Below are 22,247 nucleotides of genomic sequence, written 5' to 3' on the forward strand. Positions count from 1 at the left end.
ATGAGACTCAACCGGAAGATGACCCATGTTCACCCTACATGTATGGAGGGCAGTTTGGGTTCCAGCGATTCTTGGTTATCATTGCTGTCATTTGTGTTCCCTGGATGCTCTGTGCAAAACCATATCTAATTTATCGTAACAACAAACGCAAACAGTTGGTAGGTGGAGTTATATATTTTTTTTGCTGCTTCATTTTTCTTAAATGCAGTTAAGAGTCAGTAGTACAGTATTGTAAACAACAATGTAATGGGATCAGAAAAAGTATAAAAAAAAAGTTACTAAGTTACTAAAACACTGAGTTTAAGTATCCGGTAAAAGAAGTACCTTGATTGCTATAGAGAAGTTTAGCAGGTAAATTTGAAGTTTCATTCTATGCTGATAAAGAATATGACCAACTACAACCACCATATTTATCAAGTTATCATATAGGAGAAAGTTGTCAATAAGTGAGTGTCTTTCATCAGGACTCCTACACAAGTCTGAATGATTTTATTCAAACTTAGGTATCAGGTAATCCAGCTTGCATAGATGTGCATATACTGTAGGAGGATCGTTTGTTTGATTGTTAGTGTAAGTCTGACTATTATTAGTGTGACACTCATTTGCCATTACAACTCTCCTATACATTGAAGGGATTTCAATCTCAAAGTCAGATCATCATGTAAAGATCTGCATGAATGGAGATAATCTACATGAGTCATGTCATCATAACTCTTGGAGTGTTGAAGGTATCTTAGTTTAATATATGTAAGGAATAGGAGATTTTTAAATTGTGGTTCCAACTTCCATAGAATTTGTTCATAGCCTCCCCCCTCCCCCTATCCCAAGTGCTGGTTCATTGCCAATGAGAGGGAACTTCAGAGAGCACCCACTTTGAGACAGTTTGTAACTTTTCCCCAAATAGTTGCCTTAGGTAAATTAGCTAGGTTTTTTATCTTTTACATTTTTATTTTGTCTCATCAGGATTATTCTTTAGACAACAACCCCTGCACAGCCTTATGTACATTTCTAGACACTTACCATATACAGGGTAAAGGTTGGACAGTAAGCATCCTTACATGTAGAATTTGAGTAACTGATGTGGTTGAGCAAGTTGTCTGAGGTGAACTCTGCTCCTAGTACTCTAATGGACTTGTTTTCAACAGATTGACAATCTTTAAGGCATTAGGAGCTTGCATATCTTGGTATAAGCCCTAGGATGGCCATTCAAGAGAGGTTCATGTCATTTAATACACCTTCATGGCTGACATGGAAAATTACTTAGATGAATTTTATCAACTCAATTCATTACAAAAAAATTTAATAAGAGTTAACACCCACTGCATGGAAACAAAAAATTTAGAAGACTCCTCCCTTCAAATAATTATGTCTTATGTGTGACTGAAGCCTTAAGGAAATGAACTTATGGAAAAATAAAAACTAAGATGCCAGACCCCAATCTTGGTCATTTTAACTCCTTTTTTGGAACCCTAAATGGATAAGGTTCTTAGTGTTCAAAGCAAAACTCAAAAGTTTCTTGTTAGTAAGATGGCTGTCACATAGGCAAGTGAAAATTAGTGGCTAATGAAAATACAATTCAGGAGTTGGAAAAGTATTTTTAATTATGAAAATCTATACCATAAATATCAGTGTTACCCAACATGACACTATGGTTCCCACTCTGTTTCAGACTGGCAACTGTTCCTTAATTGTGTACTCAGATATCAGCCTTAGTCTCAGCTTGGGCCCATTCAAAAGGCATTTGGGTTCTGCAGTACTTGGACGATTGGTTAGTCCTGGCTTCCTCCAGGGAAGCTTTCTTCAGGATAGGAATTGTCTGCTAGCTTTTCATCTTGATCTGGGGATTGTTATTAACTGGCAGAAGTCCTGTCTCCTCTGAACAATAGATAAAGTATTAGGGTATGCTTTTGACATGGGATCAGTAAGAGTCTTGCTGTGGGCTCTCCTCTGAGCATTTTCAGAGGGGTAGCTGTGCAATTCCTGTCACATTGGAGGGTCCTAGGTCATCTGTTGTCATTATAGAAGCTTGTTCCCACAGGCAGAGCCACTTTTTTATTACTTCATTGGCAGCTGAAGCAGCATTGATCTCCTCTCAGGATCTTCCTTCCCAACTTATGCCCCTAGGTCGTGGAATGAGAGGGGGGGCTATGCATGATAGCTAGACGACAGACACCTCTGAAGTAAAGTTTTACTGAACTCCCCCCCCTCCCAAGATGCTTCTTTTTATGGACACATTGAAGAAGGGATTGGTAGTACACCTTAGAGGAGGGTTCATTTTGTGGGTGGAGGAAGGGTGCATCATGTCTACATCATATCTTCGAAATGCAAGCAGCCTAGTTAGTGTTTCAGTCATTCCAAGACAGTTTGAGAAGGCACTCAGTACCAGTTGGCATTGCAGATTCACAAGTGGGTGGCTCTTCAAGCTGTTGAGCTGTCAGCCTGATACATTCCAGGCAGACAGAATATTCTGGCAGAACAGCTCAGTCACTAGAGTCAGGTTGTTTGAATTATATGGGTCCCCCATGTTTGATCTGTTTGCAACCAGACTGAACAGAAATCTTCCCATCTTCTGTTCCCCAGTTCCAAACCAGTGGGCAATGATGGAGGATATAGTCCAACATCCTTTGGAAAATCTGGATGTATACACCTTTCCACATTTCACCCTCTGTAGAGTGGTCAACAGTTTGTTAATCACCTTGGGCCTTTGGATGAATGGTTGCTCCTTGTTAGCCACATGCTGAGTGATACATGATCTGCCAGCACTCCTGGTCAACGCACCAAGTGTTGCCCCATGACCCACCCTCCTATGTCAACCACATGTTTACAGTTACCACCAGGCAGTTCAGTCTCTCTGTATTTACAGTTGGTAGTTATTTTCTCCAATAAGAGGCTATTGGTCAACCTTATTTCAGGTTTTCAGACTGAAGGGGTTGGATCTTAACAACTCGGTGGAGTTATCCGCTCTTCTAAGAAATTTTTAGCAGTCTTGCCCTCCTTGGGTGGTAGAGCCCCCGGAGTGGGATGTAGCTTTCATTAATGTTACAAAGCAACATAGGGCCTCCTTACAAACATGTGTGGCATTCCTTAATACTAAAGACTGTCTTTCCTTTGACTTTAGCCTCAGTAAAGAGGGTGAGGGAGCTACATGGCCCGTCTTACCTCATTCAGCACTTACAAGGGTGAGGATCCTTCTCTTTCTCTTGCATCCCAGAGTTTGTAGCTAAGATGCAGAACTCATTGGTTCCAGACAAGTTTCTTGATTCCTTCCCTTTGAGACTTTGTTGGTGGAGACCTGGATGCAATACTGTTTTGCCCAGTCTGAGCCCTTAAGTACTGGCTTGAAAGAACCTGCACCTTGAGACTGGATTATAGGAGACTTTTCATTAGTACAGGTAGTCGCAAGAAGGAAGGGTCTAGGAACACCCTTTCCTTCTGGCATCAAGAGGTTATCAAGTGGGCCCATGATTCCTCTCTGGAGGAGTCTGGCCTCCCTTCTCGTTCAAGAGGACATGAAGTTAGGGGCATGGGACTCTCTTGTCTGTTGGAAGAACTCAGTATTTCAGGTAATGGGGGCAGGTTTCTGGTATAGCCAGACTACATTTACCTCATTCTATCAGAGGGATATCACCCACAAGTCCTGGGACACCACCTTGGGACAGTGGTGGTTGCTCAACAAGTGTAGTTACCAAGTCCTGATCAGACACCAAGTCTTATCAAGTGCTGAAGCTTGGTACATCAGTGTAGGAAGTGTGCATGAGGAGTGAATGGTCCTTTCCTTTTCCTCATCCCAAGTTGCATTTGGGCCGCAGTACACAATGGAATGATGATGAAGGTAGTTGCACAACAAGCACTTTTTTTCAAGTACCTTAGCTTAGAATTTGTTGCCCTATGTTCTTGATATTTTAACAAGGGGAAGGAGAGACATGTTGGGGCTTTTTTGAACTGATTTTTTGGAAATATCTGGAATAAATTAAAGCTGCTCACTGACTTGACAACTCTCACAGGAGATATCATGGCTCTCTGAATTATTGTTCCTGACTCAAGTTCCCTCTTTTTTCTGGGATCTCAGGCCAGAGTCCTACTGTTTTTGTCGGCTTTAAACCAGACTGTTGTAGAGCTGACAGGAGTCATTGCATCCCTTGCTTGCATAGACAACTGGGAGCATGGCATTTCCGGGTAGAGTCCAACTTTTTTTTTAGCAGGTACTACACCCCTCCTAAGGGGTAGATCTCTTAAAGTAATTTAACCAGTCCAGCAAATTGTTTCTAAGCTCTTTTAGGGACAGGATAGGTGCAGAGCAGCATAGGGATACTGGTGGTGTACTTTCCTTGGGAGACACCAATAGAAACCTCTCCACATTCTTGCTTTTTATTTGTCCCATTGAGCAAGTGACCAAGATAAACACTGTATAAGTTACAAAGTAATGGTCAGTGATTGATGCAGACATGAATTGCTTATACATTCGATCATGTCCAGGACACTCACACTGATCATTCTTAGATGTAAGAGAAGATTCATCAGGCGCCGTTTACAAACACAGTCACACACAGTCGTATTGAACAGCAAGTCACAATCATAAACCAGTTTATGTCACACACAAACACTAGGGGAACACTTCCACACCATGATGGACAGCATAAGTATGTCTAAATAGTATGCTGATCAAAGGAAAACTGAAGCTCTGCAGAAGCAAGCATGGGTGGCCATGCACAGCCTAGCACAAGTCATCTCCAAATTTGAAAACCTTGTTTCCAAGCTTCAGCAACTGTGAAAAAAAAGACAAAAGGGAACAGGTAAAAATTAAAAGGCAGGGAGGTATGCTACAAGGAGCACATTGTAGGCATTAAGCCCTGATTTTGCTGTAGGCATTAGGTCCCACATTGTGCATTGGGCAGCGTACTTGTAGGTCCCAGCTCTATTACTGTCCTTCTTAACTGCTTAAATTCTTTAGTTTTGCTTTCCTCTCCAACCCCATTCAAGAATAAATCTTTTTGGCTTGTCTGTGAAAGTGCAAAAATGATTCATTTAGCTGCTTCAAATATTTTCTTGGTAATCGAATATTTTTATAAGTTATATGGTTGACAGAAATGTAAGACTAATGTGGTTTGCATGCAAGATTTCATGATCTCTTTTATGCTTCAAGATTCAAGATAAATTTTTGACAGTGGAAATAGTAAAGTAAATCCTTAAAATATTATTGGTTATGCTAATCAAAAAACGGTGAATATGCTAAATGGTTTGAGCTGTTATCATCCTTGCCATAATGAAGTATATGAAGTCTTAATGAACTTAATCCCATTTTTTTTTTACTTATATGTACTCATACCCAAAATATTGTTTCAAAGTAACAAGTGTTTTGTTAATGATTTCTTTAAAAAGTAGTGTTTGGTGTTACTTAGGTAATGCAGGCTAATGGTGGAGAAGGTGTCATTGAAGAAGGTGGTGAAGTGGCTGCTGCTGCAGCTGGACCACCAGAAGAGCACGACATGAGTGAATTGATGATTCACCAGGGAATACATACCATTGAATATGTACTTGGATCTGTATCACATACTGCATCTTATCTTCGGTTATGGGCCCTGTCCTTAGCCCATGCTCGTAAGTAATTTCTTTTCATTCTGCAGATTTGAGTATGGTAATACAGGTCTGTCAGTAACATGTCTACATATATATATATATATTCAGACAAAAAGGATAAGTTTCTTGTGTGCAAGTGGAATCATTATTCATGATGAAGGTGGAACCATGTAATAAGGAGTGCCATCTGTTGATATTAAATGTCACTGTGTACAGTTTACACAAATAATAATTAAAAAAATTAACTATGAAATGGTTTAAACAGTTATTCAGTTTCATAGCAGGTGCTGTGGCTAAGTATTTTTATAAACAGAAAGGAGAAAATGGATTAAACAGCTGTTTTAGTTACTGTGTTCACAGAAGCAAATACTGCTTTGTTAAAACTGTAGTGTAGTTCAGTTGGAGTATATCACATGTTTAAAACCATTAAGCACATTCAGTCTCTGGCTTTTTACCATTTAGTAAAAGAAGTACTTTCACATGAATAGTTTGGTATCATAAGGTACATTTTTAACTGATTATTTTGCAAAATGCTGTAGTTTCAGAGGTCCCTAAATATTTTAAGAATGCTATGTCTTTTCAGAGCTGAGTGAGGTGTTATGGTCAATGGTACTAAGCATTGGTTTAAAATCTGGTGGTGAAGGTGGTGGAGGAGGAATTGTCATGTACTTCATCTTTGCTGCTTGGGCATCTCTGACACTGGCTATCCTTGTCCTTATGGAGGGTCTGTCTGCTTTCCTTCACACACTTCGACTTCATTGGTAATTGTATTTTCTGTTAATGGTTTTTTAATTTCATATAAGTAACATACCAAGTAATGACATAGCTAATAGTTTTAACTCGTGCAGCAGCTTAAATTTTAAAATTCGCAGTAGTTCTTCTATTGTTTTAGTGTAGGTGACTAGGCCCACCCACTTTCGAGGAAGAATAGGTACAGCACAGCTGAAGAGCTCAATTTCTTTTCTGCTGGTGAATGAATGAACTTCAGTTGTATGAGCAGCATTATTTTGGAATTCTTATCGCAGTATGATTTTATTGTTCTCCATATTGGTGAAGTATTTTTGTTTTGGTAACCTTTGCACCACTCATAGATAGTTTAGGGGTTTTAAAGACCTGTATTTCACTGATTAAGAGGTGATTCCACTGACTATATTTGACTCTAGTGCATCTAGTATTTGTTTTTCCAGGAAAGGCTGCGAGACAAGGCTGACAAAAGCCTCTTACAATTCTCATACTATCTGTGTTAATTGTAGGGGAAAAGTATGCACGATTGATTTGACATGCATCAAATGCAGGGACTGGGATGAGAGTAAGTGGAAGGCATTAAAGACCCATTTAGACAAACTTGAGAGAGACAGGAAAAGAAAGGCAGCTGCTAGAGCCAAAGCTAGGTCTTTAGCTAATGTGGAGACTACACCGAAGTTGGATGTAGCCGAATTGCCTGTTATTTCTTCTCCTGTAACTGCCTGTTCTCGCATTACCAGTCCTCCGACTGTACCACCCACTCCTTTACCTGGCTCTCATGGTTCCAACCCCAACCCCATTGCCAGTCTCAAAGCCAGGTTTGACCAGAAATTCGGTCTGATTGTTAACACTACAGCCTGATTAGGGGCTTCAGTGAGAGACCTAATAGACAAAGTGAGTGAGAAAAGCAACAGTGCTGTGTTAGTGGAGGAGGTGTCTACTTGTCCAGCTGACGCTCCTAGATGAAGGTCCCTCTCAGACTCTCCTAAACCTGGGAGGAGGCATACTGGAAGTCCCAGGGAGGTTGGTGAGGTTTGCCCATGGGTAGGCACCCCTTCAGTCAAGCCTGTTGTCCAGTCCCAGGCTTCGGCGGACAGCCATTGGAAAAGCGTCCAGGTAAAGGATGTTCTTCAATTATCCTTGAGTGTGATGGATTCCAGTCCAGACAAGAGGCACCGATGGTGTTTTCCTGATGAGTCTTGGCCTTTGAAGAGGCGTGTAACTGTTGCGGATCACTCTTCTCTGCTTCCCTGTAAGCGGCTCGGAACCTGAGGGTATCCTTCAGCCTTCATGTAGCTACTGGGACAGTCCGGAGAGCTTTTCTCCAGAGCACCCAGCTGAAGAGTGCCAGTATTTGGCGCCAAAGTGCCTGTCTAGCCACAGTAGGCCCCTGTCATCGTCTTCTAAGCACGTGTTGTTTGTAGAGCGCCCATCTGCTTCTCCTGAGCACTCGGCACCAGTCTCCAAGCGCCCAGTGCCAGCTGCCAAGCACCGGCGCCACCTCCTCAGCAGTCCTTTCAGATGATACGATGTCTACAATAATCTAGGCAGTAAGTGAGAATAATTCAGACTAGATTAACAGTGGATGTTGTCTGTAGCCTATGTGCACTTGGCAAGGGGAGTGAGGATGCACAGTTTTCGTTATATTTCGTTTATCGAATTTTAATTTTTTTCTTGCAGAAAGCACACAATCTCGGTAGGTTTGCTCTAGAGTGTGGAAATACATTGCAAATTATATCAAATTATATCATATATGCTAAATCCTTGGATTACGTATCCTAAGTGGCCAAGCTTAGACCGAGGACCCTAGGGTCAGATAATAACAATATCTGGGCAAAGTAAATCGATAGCCTAACAATGAGGCTACATATTAGTATAAATTTTTTCCCTTTTATACAAGCCTGTGCACTTTAGCATGAGCTAAATAATCCAGGACTAGCCTAGGCATTACCTTATATCAAGTTAAGTGGTAACTTTTCATGAAACATCCCATTTTTGGACTAAATTGTTAGCCTAGACTGTGTAATTAGGGCTAGATGAAATCATAATTTGTGCTGGATGAGATGGTAACCTAGCCTTAAGGCTACATACTAAGGTAGGCTAATTGTGTTTTATGTAACCCATACACTTAAGTGTGAATAAAATAATCCAGATTAGGCAGTAGCCTAGATTAGACTAAGTTAAAACCTGGTTATAAGGTTTCACTAATAAGGTTACACAATAGTGATTACTGTTTTATATAGTAAACCAAATAGCCTAGGATTGGATATAAACAACAAACTGGGCTAGACAAATAGTTGAATAATTATAAGGTTATAATAATCTAGATTAGGCAATACCCTATAATAGGTTAAGAAAGAACAGATAAGCGTAGGATTATACATAAACAGTATCTTAGCTTAAATAAAATAACCTAGTTTGTTATGACTCGGTAACATATCTGTAAGGTTACATGCTAGTAGGGTCTTGTGTATCCTATATCCTTAAAGGTGATATAAATCCAGAACAGGCAGAAGCCTAACCATATTAAGTAGGAACCCCCTTATAAGGAATATCCTACTATTAGCCTAAAACAGCGATGGCCGAATATCAGATGAAAAGGTAGTCTCAGCCACATAAAACAGAAAAACAGATAAGAGAATTATTTTCTGTAAAGTTTATATCTTTTAAGTTGTAAATAAGCCTAGAATAGGTTAAGCAAGAACCTTCTAAGAAATTCTCTATTCTTAACTTAACGTAGATTAAACTAGAATCATTACCCTAAGCTATACAAAACAGTAGTTTGGGTTAGTCAAACATCCCAGGATAATTTTTGCTGTTGAGGCCAAAAGTCTTATGAGAACCCAAAGGAAAACACTCTTTGACTTCCTAGAATGGCACATAAAATTGCGAATGGAAGCGTTGGAGAGCTCCATCAAATCACTCTCCAATGTCACTGCATTGTTACATTCTAACCCCTTCTGTAAGGACCTGTTAGAGGAGTCTGTTGTGGCTCAACTCAACAAGCATGCCCACCAACAGAATTGTACAGTGTACGCTCTTCTGGAAAAAGAGGAATTCAGGAAACAAAGAACCCAAAATTTCCCTTTACCCAACCCCAAAAAAGGCTCACTTTGATCAAAAATCATATAAGCCTTCAGTCACCCCCAAAAATTTTTCCTCAGAAAACAGTTAGGTGGTTAGAAGGGACAATTCCCTGCAAAGGGACAACAACAATTTCAAGGCCATCCTTTTTCACAAGGTCCAAAAACCATCTCATAGGAGGAAAAAGGAAAAACAACACCTGGAATGTCTATCAAAGGTGAAGGCAGAGGAGGAGGCAGATACCAAGAGGAATTATATTGGTTGGGGGCCAGCTTCGATGACATCGCAGACAATGGAAGTTTTCCCTGTGGGGGGACAGAAACTTGTGTATATTTGCCACCAACTATGCCTCTTCAGTGTCCTCAAAAGGGACTCGTCCAAAAGAAGAGTGATCCTCAACCAATCAACATTGAACAAACACATTGTTGGCCGAAAGTTTTGGATGATTACCGTTGCCTAAGTACATTGAATCATTTCAAAAAGGGGCTTGGACAATTTCTATGGATCTGAAAGATGCACATTGGCACATCCCTACAGATGTTCCCTTCCGCCCCTTCCTAAAGTTCCGAATAGGGAAAGATACGTACAGATTCAAAGTCATGTCCTTTGCGATAAACATTGCCCAAAGAATATTTTTCAAAAGTAGCAACAATGTTCGTTCAAGAACTCAAACAAAAAGATCTAGGGTCCACAAGAAAAGAGTGCTTGAAAAACCTAAGAGCAATGGTCAACAGACTACAGTACAGTCAAAAGGTTTTATTATAAATTTGAAGACATCCTGGCTTATGCCCAGCAGACACTTTCAGTGGCTGGGACTGTGTTGGGATACTCTTCATGGCCTGTTGTCTCTCCCCATCATCTCAAAACAGAATAAGGCAAGTCCTCAAAAGGTTCCTTGCACAGCCCAGAGTTTCCAGATGGCAATCAGAACGTATGATGGGCCTGCTGCAGTTCTTGTCAGTAATAGATCTAATACATAGATTGCAACTAAAAATGTGAACAAATTCTGGCTATCGCATGCAAGAAAAAAATGCGAGATAGACCTCATCAAAGTATTAAAAGAGTTGGGGAGATACTTCGGCCTTAGAATTAGAAGGAATCTCTGGTGAAACAGGTCACCCTGACTCCTCCATCTGTATGAGTTACAAACTCACAGATGCCTCGTTGACAGGTTGGGAGGACATTGTGAGGATTGTTAGGTGGCAGGGAGGTGATCAGCTACTAAGGAATTGTTATATCAAGTTCCTGAAGCTGATGGCTGTCTTTTTGTCTCTCAAAAAACTCAAACCTCCAGAAGAGAGAGAACATAAACACAATATCCTGCATAAGAGGTCTGGATCACATTCACCTCCTCTCAATGATGGTTATGTTAGCCATCCTTCGGATGGCGCAACAAGGAAGTGGCACATGTCTGCAGTTCACCTCACAGGGGGTCTCATTGTAATAGCAGACTCTCTATCAAGGAAAACGACAGCCTCAACAGAGTGGATGTTTGACAACCACTCTTCAAATAATACCCAACATGCTTCCACAACCGGAAGTGGACCTGTTCACCACATACTAGAATCACAAACTCCTAATGTATGTATCTCCAAACCTGGACAGTCAAGCAACAGCAAGAGATGCCTTCCTTAAGACTGGAACAAGGGAGGACAATAATTTTTCCTCCTTTGTCCCAGATTTCAAAGGTTTTGAGCAAACTTCTAACCTTCATAGGAATAGTGTACTTAATAGCCCCAAATTGTCCAAACAGGCATTGGTTCCTATTACCTCAACAACGGACAAAAAGATCAATTCCACTGTTGTCCGCTGTTCTATCCCAGACAGTAGGAGGGAAAGTCTCTCCTTTCTAAGCTGAGACCTTCATGTATAGATTTTTTAAAAAATACCTATCGTGATAATTACTCACTCAACATTGCTAGGTACCTAGTGCAAAAATTACGGACTTCTGTCCAGCATTACCAGTCCGTATGGAAGATATGGTTAGATTATATCCATACTGAGAGTCCAGCTGAGATTTCTATAGAAACTTTATTTTTCTTATATACCCTTTTAAAGACAAATGCCTTGTGATTACAACAGTCATAGCATACAAGGCTGCATTAACAGAACCCTTGCTTTATGGATTCGGGATTGACTCCAGTATAGAAGTTGTCACTTCCCTTCTGCAGTCTTTTGCTCTACAAAGGCCCACTCCCAAAAGGCTTCCAATTGCTTGGTCCCTGAACAAGGTGCTTAGACTTCTATCAACCCCTCAATTCAGTGGACCCAATACAACCACAACACACAGGCTTCAAAAGGTGATCTTCTTGATTGCATTAGCATCAGGAGCTCGTGCTGTACAGTATTTGTGAACTGGGCTCTCTTAGATAGGGACGATGCATCACGCAAATAGCTGACCATCAACTATTATTGTCCCCTGGCCCATCATTCCTGGCCAAGAATATGGATCCTTTAAAAAGGAAATCCATTCTTATAAGAGAATTCAATTTAGCAGACAAGACATTACGCCCGGTTCAAGCACTTAAGGTTTACCTAGAAGTCACAGCAAACACCTCAGAAGGTCCTATTTTCCTACACCCTAGCACAAACTAACCACTCTCCCTACAAAGACTGAGAATGATTGTAGTGTTTTCTCATTAAAAAGGGAAATTCACACTCTTTCCATAGGTCACATGATATTAGGAAAGTGAGTACGTCTTTGGCCTTCTTCAGAAATGTCTCCTTCAAAGAAGTCTCTAAATGTACAGGGTGGTCATCAGTTAAATCATTGCCACATGTTCGAAAAATTCGACTACACTATGTATCAGTAGGTGGCATAGTTAGTCTTACCCCTAGGTGCTGCGGTAGAAGTCCAGGGGTCATATTGACGGTGAGTATGCTAACTATTGCTGGGAGATGGGTGACAGTACTACAACAAAACCCAGCATGCTTAGGTAAGCCATTGAAGAACTACATCCTAAAACGTAAGTGCGTGTATAGTTTCTTGTTCCTTGGTATCAAAACCTGAAAAGTATTTGGAATAAAGAATGGGACTTGAAATCTGTGGCTTGACCTTGGACTGGAAATGTTATTTCCTTTGGGGTGTTGGGATTAAAAAGCGAGAGCTTAAGCCTTTTTTCGTCACCTGTCAATTTCTTTGGAAAGCTCCTTGAGGACAAAACACCGACTATGCTATCAAAAAACAGGTTTTGACGTAGGAAAAACCTATTTTTGGTAGTCGCTGTTGAGTCCTCAAAACCCTCCCACTTCCCGGACAAAAAGGCATGGGATTTGGGCAAAGGGATCAACCTGCATTGACCAACAGAGAGTAATGGCTCCTTGGTCTTTTAACGGCCCGGTTGTAAAGAAGAGGGCGGATATGCATGCGCAATAGTCACTTCTCTTTCTTGCAGGGTTCTTTTGACGTTGGAAAAACTGGGTTCAGCTTTGCTGAAGATAAGGGAAAGTGCCCTCTTATCTTTGAGTCCATCATATACTCCATCATGTGTTATAATGTTAATCATTACGACATAATACCTGGCCAAAAGACCAACTAGAAGAGAATTCTTTGATATTAGTTTGGTCACCATGGATCTCTGGTAGACCATGGAAGGTAACTCCTTGAGGACTCAACAGCGACTACCAAAGATAGGTTTTTCCTACGTCAAAACCTGTTCTAGTGGATGGGTGGTGGTTTTTTATCATGTGTTGTAGGTGACAGCGTTGTTTGCTTATTTTTGTTGTGGTACTGTGCCCAAGGCAAGAGCAATTATTGATGCTTTGCTAGCCGTCGGAAAACTTCGCCGCAAAGCTCCCACTTAAGTAGAGGTGCTCCACAGCTATACTGCCACGCTACTACAGGTTAAGATGAGCACTAACCAGAGGCAGCACAGTATCTTCCTGCAGTAGCTCTCTTACCAGGTAAGGTTACAACAAGCATTTTATCATTGCTAGCTACTTTTCTGTTTCAAATTCATTACCATTACTGTATGTTTTGGAGAAAAATGTGTCCATCTATCCCACCTCCTGTCAGTTCGGGATTCAGCTATTGGTAAGTTACTTATATGAAAGCGTTATTTTCATAATAAAATTAAGTTTCATATATACTTACCAAGTAATTACAGAACCAGAGTCCTCCCTCCTCCCCTCACGTGGACATAGGGCACAAATGAAATGAGCTCTTCAGCTGTGTTGTACCTAGTTTTCCCTAAAAGTGGGCGGGGCTAGTCACCTACACTAAAACAATAGAAGCGCTACCACGAATTTTAAAATTTAAGCTGCCGTGCAAGTTGAAACTATTAGCAATGTAATTACTTGGTAAGTATATACAGTATGAAACTTAACTTTATGAAAATAACATTTTAATGTAATTAGTCATGGATAGTGTAGCAATTATTTGTTACATATTTCTGTTAAAATATTTGGTCAGTTATACAACAAAAAGTCACTGTATTGTGTAATGTTTTGTGTGTGTGTAATATTTTTTATTTATAAAAACATTTGTTACGGGTCCATACACCCTCTTATTTGTTCATTACAACCCCATTGATATTGATATGCCCTATTTGTATGTAGAAATATTGCAGCCATGCCAAACTTTTTAATAGAAGAAAATTAATGCTCCCATTACAAATGCCTCTAGTTCATCCCTAAGTCTATCTGCACCTCTGCAGCATTCACAACTCTCTTCTATGTTGTCTTTGTGTCACCCTTCTTGATTCAGTCATTTTTGATTGATTATCCAGTGTCAATATTGTCTTGACTTTAAATCCAGTTAATTTTAGTTATTTTTGTATATGTAAAAGAAGTAACATGCCTTGTCGTCAACTGTGGGACTTTATGCATGAGTGTATGTTGATTTTAGTACTTGATGTGGTTTTGAGCTTGGTTTGTGATTCATTGTACTGTAACTGTAAAATGCTAAGTAATTTGAGCTTTGTTCGTTTTCAATTTTGTTTTGTTTTTAAATGAATCTTACCTCTCCGTTATGATAGCTGCAATTCCTTAGTCAGGCGGAAGGACAATGGAGTGTGAAAACTAAAAATTTAATAGGATTATTTAGTTTGAACCATCTATTGACCCATCCCTTTCGGTGATTCAAGCATCTATTCTTTAGCTTTCAGTTTTTTTCTGTCCTCAGCTTGCAAGGATGTATCGAGTGTTTATTTTCATTGCCAGTTGAGTTATATTCTGGATTTTGAGTTTGACTTTTCATGGTTTTTGTCATTATTTCGGATGTCATCTAAAGAGGATAAAGATGAATTAACAATGGTCATGACACATGTGTGAAATGTAGGAACAGGGATTGTTCTTTCAATGATTGCTGTGATCAGTGTGTTGATTGGCGAGATAAGATAATGTTTACTTCTAGTATAAGGAGATGAGAGAAGGTAAGATTGCTGTGATCAGTGTGTTGATTGGCGAGATAGGATAATGTTTACTTCTAGTATAAGGAGATGAGAGAAGATAAGATTGCTGTGATCAGTGTGTTGATTGGCGAGATAAGATAATGAATGTTTATTTCTAGTATAAGGAGATGAGAGAAGGTAAGAATAGGAAAGACAGAAAAGAGATTTTTGAAACACTGGGACAGGAAGTGAGAATAAGAGTAAGAGTTTCTCATCTTTTCATGATTGTCACATAGTAGCTCTTCCTGCTCTGCCTTTTTTCTTAGTAATGCTGCTGGTTCAAAATTATTTCTTCTCCACTCAGAGCTCTTTGTATTATTCAGGATATGAGGTTTGGCAAATTAGAAGCCGATGTCACTAGTTTCAGAGCTACTTCTGAAAGTTTATGTAGGTAACTTCCACAACATTTACTACATTATGGGCCCAGTTTAATCGTCCTTTTTCTGGTTCCTCCTTGCTGGAGAGGAAGTGCCAGTGCCCTTACTCCTTAGCCACACCCTGTGGTCTCCACCCACTGTTGGAAGTACAGAGAAGTCAGATATGTTTGGGAGTGGAAGCAGTTTGTACAAGCCCATTGTCATCTTCCTCTGGCCAACCTGATGCTTGTTGCATAAGGATTGGCATGTGGTCGCCGAAAGATGCATGTGGCTACATGAAGTGAAGTTTATGTAGGCAGGAGGTAGATTTTGCCAGGTGATGTTAAGCACACTCACTCAAGTATCCGACTCTGTTACCCCTATCTGGGCTTTTCCTATGGTCCTCCTTTGCAAGAGGATTTGGTGTTCTCTCGGAGGTGCTCTCCTGGCAGCCGGCGCTTGCTGGACTCTGGCCACTTGCCCCAAGCCGAGTGCTTACTTGGCCCCAGGCACTCGCCTGACTTTGGGCATTTGCGTGGTGCCAGGCGTTCATGTTCTTCTTTGTCTCCCAGGAAGTCTGGTTATGCCAGTTCATCTTCACACCACTTGTCTGATGTGAGGGGGCTTGTGTGACTAGCCAGGATTGGGTGTATGAACGCATTTGTTCTCCACATTCCCCTTCCTTTCTGGGTTCGTTCTCATCAGTGTTTGACACCTCATAAGACAGTGTTCCTTACTTGCACAGATCGCAAAAGCAGGAGCTGGAGCTTGTATTCTTGTTCTGTTTCACATTCACTGTTAGCCACATGTAAGGCGTGGGTGCCACATTGTAGTTCGTGTTCTCCTCAGTCTCAGTCCCCTCCTTTGTTGCCTCGGACTCCTCCAGGGCTTTTTAGGCATTTTCTTGAAATACTGTATGTTCAACATCATGAGTGCCACAAGCTGCTTCCCAGTTGCCGAGGCAACTTTTGTGGTATTCTCGGGCCTCTTTCAGGTACTCCCAGTTGCCTCTTCAGCGCCAGTGATGGCCATATTCATCTGTTAGGCAAGCAGATCCTTCTTCTTTAATTGCAACTGTCTCATTAGCAAAACAGATTGGATTATCTTCCCCTTCTCAAGGTTTTTGATATGAGCTCATTTGGTAGTTTTTGTTTTACCTCCCACTGTACACAGTGTCAGTGCAGGGTAGTGGAAATGTAAAGAAGCTTCTGTTGCCTTCGCAGATGATTCAATGGCACCAGGGCACAAGACAGCACCAAAAAGTCCTCTGGTATGGAGCAGGTTTTTGTTTTCAAATTGTCATTTTTAGAGTGGTAACTCCCTTTGTCTTTGGGAGCATGAGGTTCTGCTGCCACCACCCGTGCTTCCCCAAGAATTCCATTTGATGAGCCTGGGTCTTCCAAATGGACTCTTTGAGAGTGCTCTTTTGGTGCCAGACTGGTTCTCCTTGTCTCCCAGATGTTTGGGTCTGCCAGTCTGTTTCCACATCATTAGTCCAACATGCGGGAGGTGCATACACACATCAGGGAATGAGTGTACGACCTAATCAGTCTGTCTGTTCTAGATCCCTGTCTCCTTTGGTGGCACGCTGTGCTGGGCGTCACTTTGGAGTTATGATTCTTTGGTGATGTGCCTCCTTACTTAATCCCCCTATTTTGTTCCTTGAGCTCCTCGCAGGCATTCTTAGAGTGCTCAAGTCCGTGTTTGTGATAATGTTCTCCACAGACACCACGGGTGCCTTCCCAGTGTCCTCGTGTATATGCTAGTTATTTTGAGGTGTGCTAGGTCTCCAATACAGCGTCGACACTTGCATGCTTCCCTAAACAGGTTTTGAACATACACCTTTTGACTGCTGCTATTTCAGAAGCACTGAGGTTTGGCTTCTCAGCCAGGTTTTTTTTTTTGTTGTTGGTTCTTCAAGTGATTTTGGTGTTAGCATGAACTGCCACATCAGGCGCCAGTGCCTCATGGGGCGTTAACTGCCACATCATCAGTGCTTCAGACTTTTTGGTGTTTATACCAAGCACCGGTTGGGCGCCAGCATCTTCTCAGGTGTTATCTGCCACATTGTCAGCGCTTCAGACACTTTTGGGTGCTAGCTATCACATTGTCACCGTTGCAGACTCCTTTGGCATTGAAAATCAGCCTCCACTTCTTCAGTGTGGTGGAGTGCTAAAGCAGAGTTCTCTGCTTGAACAGAACATGTTCTGACTCCCTGGAGGAGTCTTTGCAATTCTTTACAATGTTAAGGTTGAGCGTAGAAAACAATTATGTTCTTTTCTCTCTTCTCCAGTCTCTGTGGCTCAGAACAAATATACAGTAATTGCGTGACCCCTTCATTCTGTGCTAAAGGATTTAGCTTTGGGCACTTCTGTGCAGTAGGTGGAGGAGTAGAGCCCAGGGAGTTGTTTCATCCCTCACAGGTGTTTAGTCACCCTTAACCACAGCAGCAGCCTGCCTTTAATGTTGGTGCAGAGTACCAAGAGAAGGAGTCTTACAGTACACCCTTCCTTATCCAGGCTCCTGTGGTGAATTGACTTTTTCTCCTATTGCCTACACTACAAGGAGAAGTTCCAGATCCAGCAGTGAGATATAGCTTTTCTTTTGCAAGGGACAGTGGAATTTGTTACAAAGCCGTCTTGTGGCTTCGACAATGGCCTGTTTCTGGTATCGATGCTTGTTGGGGGGGCGACAGAGACCGGCACCGAATGCCTTAAAACAAACCTTTTTTTGTTTGCCTGATTCTACATACTCTGGAGGTGACAAGTTTGGTTTTAGTAGTGATCTAGAGGGTTGGATACCGTCTGTAGATATGCTGGATGCTAATTTCCACTTTTTGCTTTTCCCTAAGTTTTTACAAGAATCCTGTCCCAGTTAGGCAAGTGGACTCTCATGTTGCTCCTCTTTCTAGACAACTGTCTGAGTCTAGAAGACAGCCAAGGAGAAGCCTTAGGGCAAAAGTCAATCTTCTAAATCAGTAAGTCTGTGGGGAAAGTTAAATATTCCAAATGGCTGTCTCTGCTGAGACAAATGGCTTTCTTAGAGAAACTGGAACTAGTGTAAGGATGAGGCCAATCCAGTTCTCTCTGAAGAATCGATGGAATAAGAAATCAACCAGTTTTCATGCAATTCTGGTCTCCGGGGATATTGAAGCCCTTGAGATGGCAGAATCACTGACCTCATTGTTTTTAAGGTGCCTCCCTCCAGTTGAAGAACTCAGACCTCATGTGGCATTCAGGCGTGTTGACCAAAGGTTTGGGGTTAGTTGCAGCCAGCAGACACGTGTGATGGGTTTTGTCTGTGGAGGAATGGGTGCCACACATGAATCGACTGGCGATGCAGACAGTGTAGATGATCCTTGTAGCATTGGAAGAGTTAGTGCAGGGCAAGAACTGGTTTACCTAAACAATTAAGAGGTAAACTCATTGTTTTGTTCCTGATGAAGTCACATTTTCATATGGGTGGAAGGAAAGAAAGTTTCTCCTTTCCTCCATCCTGCCAGGAAATGAACATAGTGGCTGATCAGCTGAACAGGGAGGATCAAGCTCTGTCTCCAGAATGGGTCTGCATCCACAAGTTTGTAAAGGTTGATGGGAGTAGAAGGCACTTCCCTTCTAGATCTCTCTGCTACAAAGTTCTATTTTCGTCTACCAGTTCAGGATCCAAAAGCCCTGGCAGTAGACACATGCTGTTGGACTGATTTCACCTGGACTTCTATACTTTTCCTTCTTTGGGTATGGTTTAAAGGGTTCCGACAAATTCCGGCTAACAGTGAATTCATGTATGACCTTGGTGACTCCAACCTCCCAATTGTGGAGACACTCAATTGTATCTAGCAAAAAAAGAGGTTTTCCCAAGGAGTGCAGAAGATCAGTCATTATTTCCAGACGGCAATCAACTAATGCACTGTACAAGAGACAGTGGTCAGTCTTTAGAGCCTGGTGCTTTTCCAAGAGGATTTCCTGCACCCATATCTCTATAATAACCTAATGAAGTTCTGTATTCATTTACGCTACACTAACATTTGGTCTCTTCATGCTACTTAGGGGTACAGTATTGCTTCATGTTAGCATCCATATTAAGATGCTCTGGTCTGGATCTCTCTGGTAACCTGGACATTAAGGAAGCCTTCAATTCCTTAAACCTAGATTCCTTAATCTCCAGTTAAACCACTGGACTTCTGTTGAAGTATTTTAGTATTCCTTTATTTAAACCCTTAAACTCGGCCTTCCATTCTTACAGTCAGTGAACTCCAGGCCTTCTCCTGCAACGTGGGTTTTATATCCCATAATCCCAAGGAACAGTCCTTTCCTTTTTACCCTTCTTCAGGGCAAAGAATGAATATTAAGTCTCAGGCTCTTCCTCTTTTTTTTTTTTTTCCCCAGTCTATCTTCCATGGTGCCTGTCTAGATTCAGCCAGCCTAGTACTGGCACAGGCTCTTGCCCCTCAGCAGCCCATAACATTCCTTGGTGCCAGATGGGTAAAATTCTCCACAGGTCTAGTCCTAGCACAGTCTAGGGGCAAAGGACTAGGGACCTCAGACAGTGCTTAAACCAGATTGACTTATGGCAAAAAATGTCATGGCCTCTGTTTGAGAACCTGGTCAAGGAAGCACACACTAATCTAAACCCCTCTTTCTTACCACTCCTGAAGATAAGTTTCATGAGGTAAGAACAGAGGCAACTACCTTCAGTTTCCAGCCTTGAATGTTGTCAATGCAGCCTGGTGGAGATGCAACTCCATATTTTCCTTGCACTGCTTGTTAGATATAGAGATTCAATGCAATTCATGCAGAGCATTCTCACCCCACGTTGCAACAATGGAACTCTCATCCTGAACGTTTAGATTATACTCTAGCCTTCCATATTTACAAAATTTTCGGGGGAGTATGAAGGTGCCTATTTTGAGATAGATAAGACCCTTCATTCATTTACAATCTTTGCTCTGCTGCCTAGGCATAAAGCCTTTTGTCCCACTTTCATCAAAGTGAGTGGTATCCCTTGCAAGTAGCCTCCAGTATCTTTCAGCAGTCCTTGCACCCTAAACAATTGGTTCTCTCCTGGCAACAGTAGTACCAATAGATAGATTCTAATCATTAGGTAAGCAGCAATTCCTGGTGGAATTTTGTTTCCACCAGGGATTATAATTATATGTTCTTGCCCCTTTTTCCCCTCCTTTTCTTCTATGTGCAAATTAGCTATCATGATAGAGAGGTAAGAGGCATTTCAAAAATAGAAATTATAAAATTTTTTGTAAGTACAGTACTTGCTTGTTTATTATGTATCCCCCATACTCATATAGAGACAGAAAAAACTGAATTGTAAACAATAGATGCATGAATCACCAAGAAGGGATGGGTCAGTAGACTGTTCATTCTAAATAATCCTATTAATTGTTTGGCTTTCACACACTATTGTCCTCCTGCCTAATGCAGGAATTACAGCTATCATAATAGCGAGATTATAAAATGACAAATTTATAATTTGTATTTTTCATAACTAACAAACCTGCAGTCTTAACATAAGAATAAATCTTCTGGCACCAGCTGGAAACTTGTAAAAATCAATAAAATTGTAATGCAAGGAATTGGTGGCATCGGGGTTCAACCATTGGTATGTGTGAGGAGTTGGTTGTCGACCTGCTTTGAACCCCTGACGTCTTAGTTTCTTCATTACCGCCTTGCTGGAGGACGTACTATAGCTCTCCTTCCAAAGCCGGTGTTCCTTTCTTGCCCATGTTTCCTTTGGTTTGATTTTGTGTTTTGTGATATATTGTGTATTTTGTGTGATTTGAGTGTGTTGGTATTTTTGTGATGGAAACCCAAAATTCATCTAAACCTTCTCCTAGGCCTTAGAGGAAGTGTCCTGGAGTAGCCAACTACTCATGTTATCGTTTTCTTGCTTCTTTTGAGACCAGTCCTCATTCTACTTGCAGTAGATGCAGGTCTAATGCTTGTAATGTAACTAATCCTTGCCAAGTGTCGTTCTTGGTCTCCTGAGCAATGGAGGATCTTTGCCAGGAGAAGCGAGATAGGAGGAAGACGGAGACTTCATCTTGGGAAGGGTTCTCACCTCCTTCAATGGATGCTTAATTTAGGGTGTATGTTTTCAATAAGTTAATATTCCATTTAAGCCAGAACTTAGTTTCCTTTTAGTGTATTTATGTATTACTTTTACATTCTTGCTCTTGGCATATAACTGTGTAGCTGGGTATTCTAAGTTTAACAGTAAAGGATTTGTTAAAGTTAGGCCCTTAGGCTGTTGTTTATTTATGTTTGTGACTATTTTGGCCATGCCTCAGTTTGCTTTTAGGGATGCCTGGTCAGGACTTGCAGCTCCCCTGGGTATCGTAGATGAAGATCTTCAACATTTGTATTACACTTTTTTTGGGCAAGACAGTGTATGGGAAAACAACCTCTAGGGGTTTCACATCTAAAATTGTAAAATAGAGACGGGGGGGGGAGATGATATGGTTAGCTCCCTAGAGCAGTAAGTGTTGTCAGTTCATGAGTATTTCCTCTATGCAGTAGACAGAGAATAATGGGCTACAGTAATATCCACCACCCATCCATAACTACTTATAATCTGTGAGCATTGAATAACTGAGATGATCTTGTGTGCCCACCATTGATGGTACCAGAGGTGCTTTGCAACATCCATTTTGCCCAGTTGCACTTTTTTCTGCCATATGTATATTTCATCCTATCCCTTGGTCTCTCCTCACTTGGCTGTGTAATTTTAGCATCTCATTCCGAGGTCTTTTCTAAAGAACAAATAATTTTTACTAAGTTCTCTGAGTCTAGGATGGAACTCAGAGGCATTATTAAAACAAATGTATATCAACAAACAGTATTAAAACAAATGTATATCAACAAACAGGTATAAACATGGAAAATTTTTGCTGTGATGAATAGTGGAAATTCATCCACTTGAAAATAATCATTATTTTATTCTGGATGAGCATTTTATAGGCAACCAGGAGTTACACAACCACTTTTTTGCCTCCAGGTCAAAGTTTTAAAGCTAGGAACTGGAATGGAAGAATAAATTTGTTAGCTTGCTTTTTATTGAAAAGGGCATCAGATATCTGCTGATA

General features: G+C 41.1%; 1 protein-coding gene across 2 annotated transcripts in view; it reads left to right on the top strand.

Moving 5' to 3' along the window:
• Positions 1–22,247, top strand: part of LOC136841677 (V-type proton ATPase 116 kDa subunit a 1-like) — a 163,073-nt gene that overhangs the window by 137,934 nt on the left and 2,892 nt on the right. For both annotated transcript variants that reach the window (XM_067108868.1, XM_067108867.1), the window contains exons 14-16: positions 1–158; positions 5,400–5,598; positions 6,161–6,338. The exon at positions 1–158 is cut by the window's left edge and continues 16 nt beyond it. In XM_067108868.1, the coding sequence (XP_066964969.1) occupies positions 1–158; positions 5,400–5,598; positions 6,161–6,338 (535 nt within the window). The remainder of the gene's footprint in view (positions 159–5,399; positions 5,599–6,160; positions 6,339–22,247) is intronic.

Source organism: Macrobrachium rosenbergii, chromosome 9 (genome assembly GCF_040412425.1).
Source record: "Macrobrachium rosenbergii isolate ZJJX-2024 chromosome 9, ASM4041242v1, whole genome shotgun sequence".
Taxonomy (NCBI): Eukaryota; Metazoa; Arthropoda; class Malacostraca; order Decapoda; family Palaemonidae; genus Macrobrachium; species Macrobrachium rosenbergii.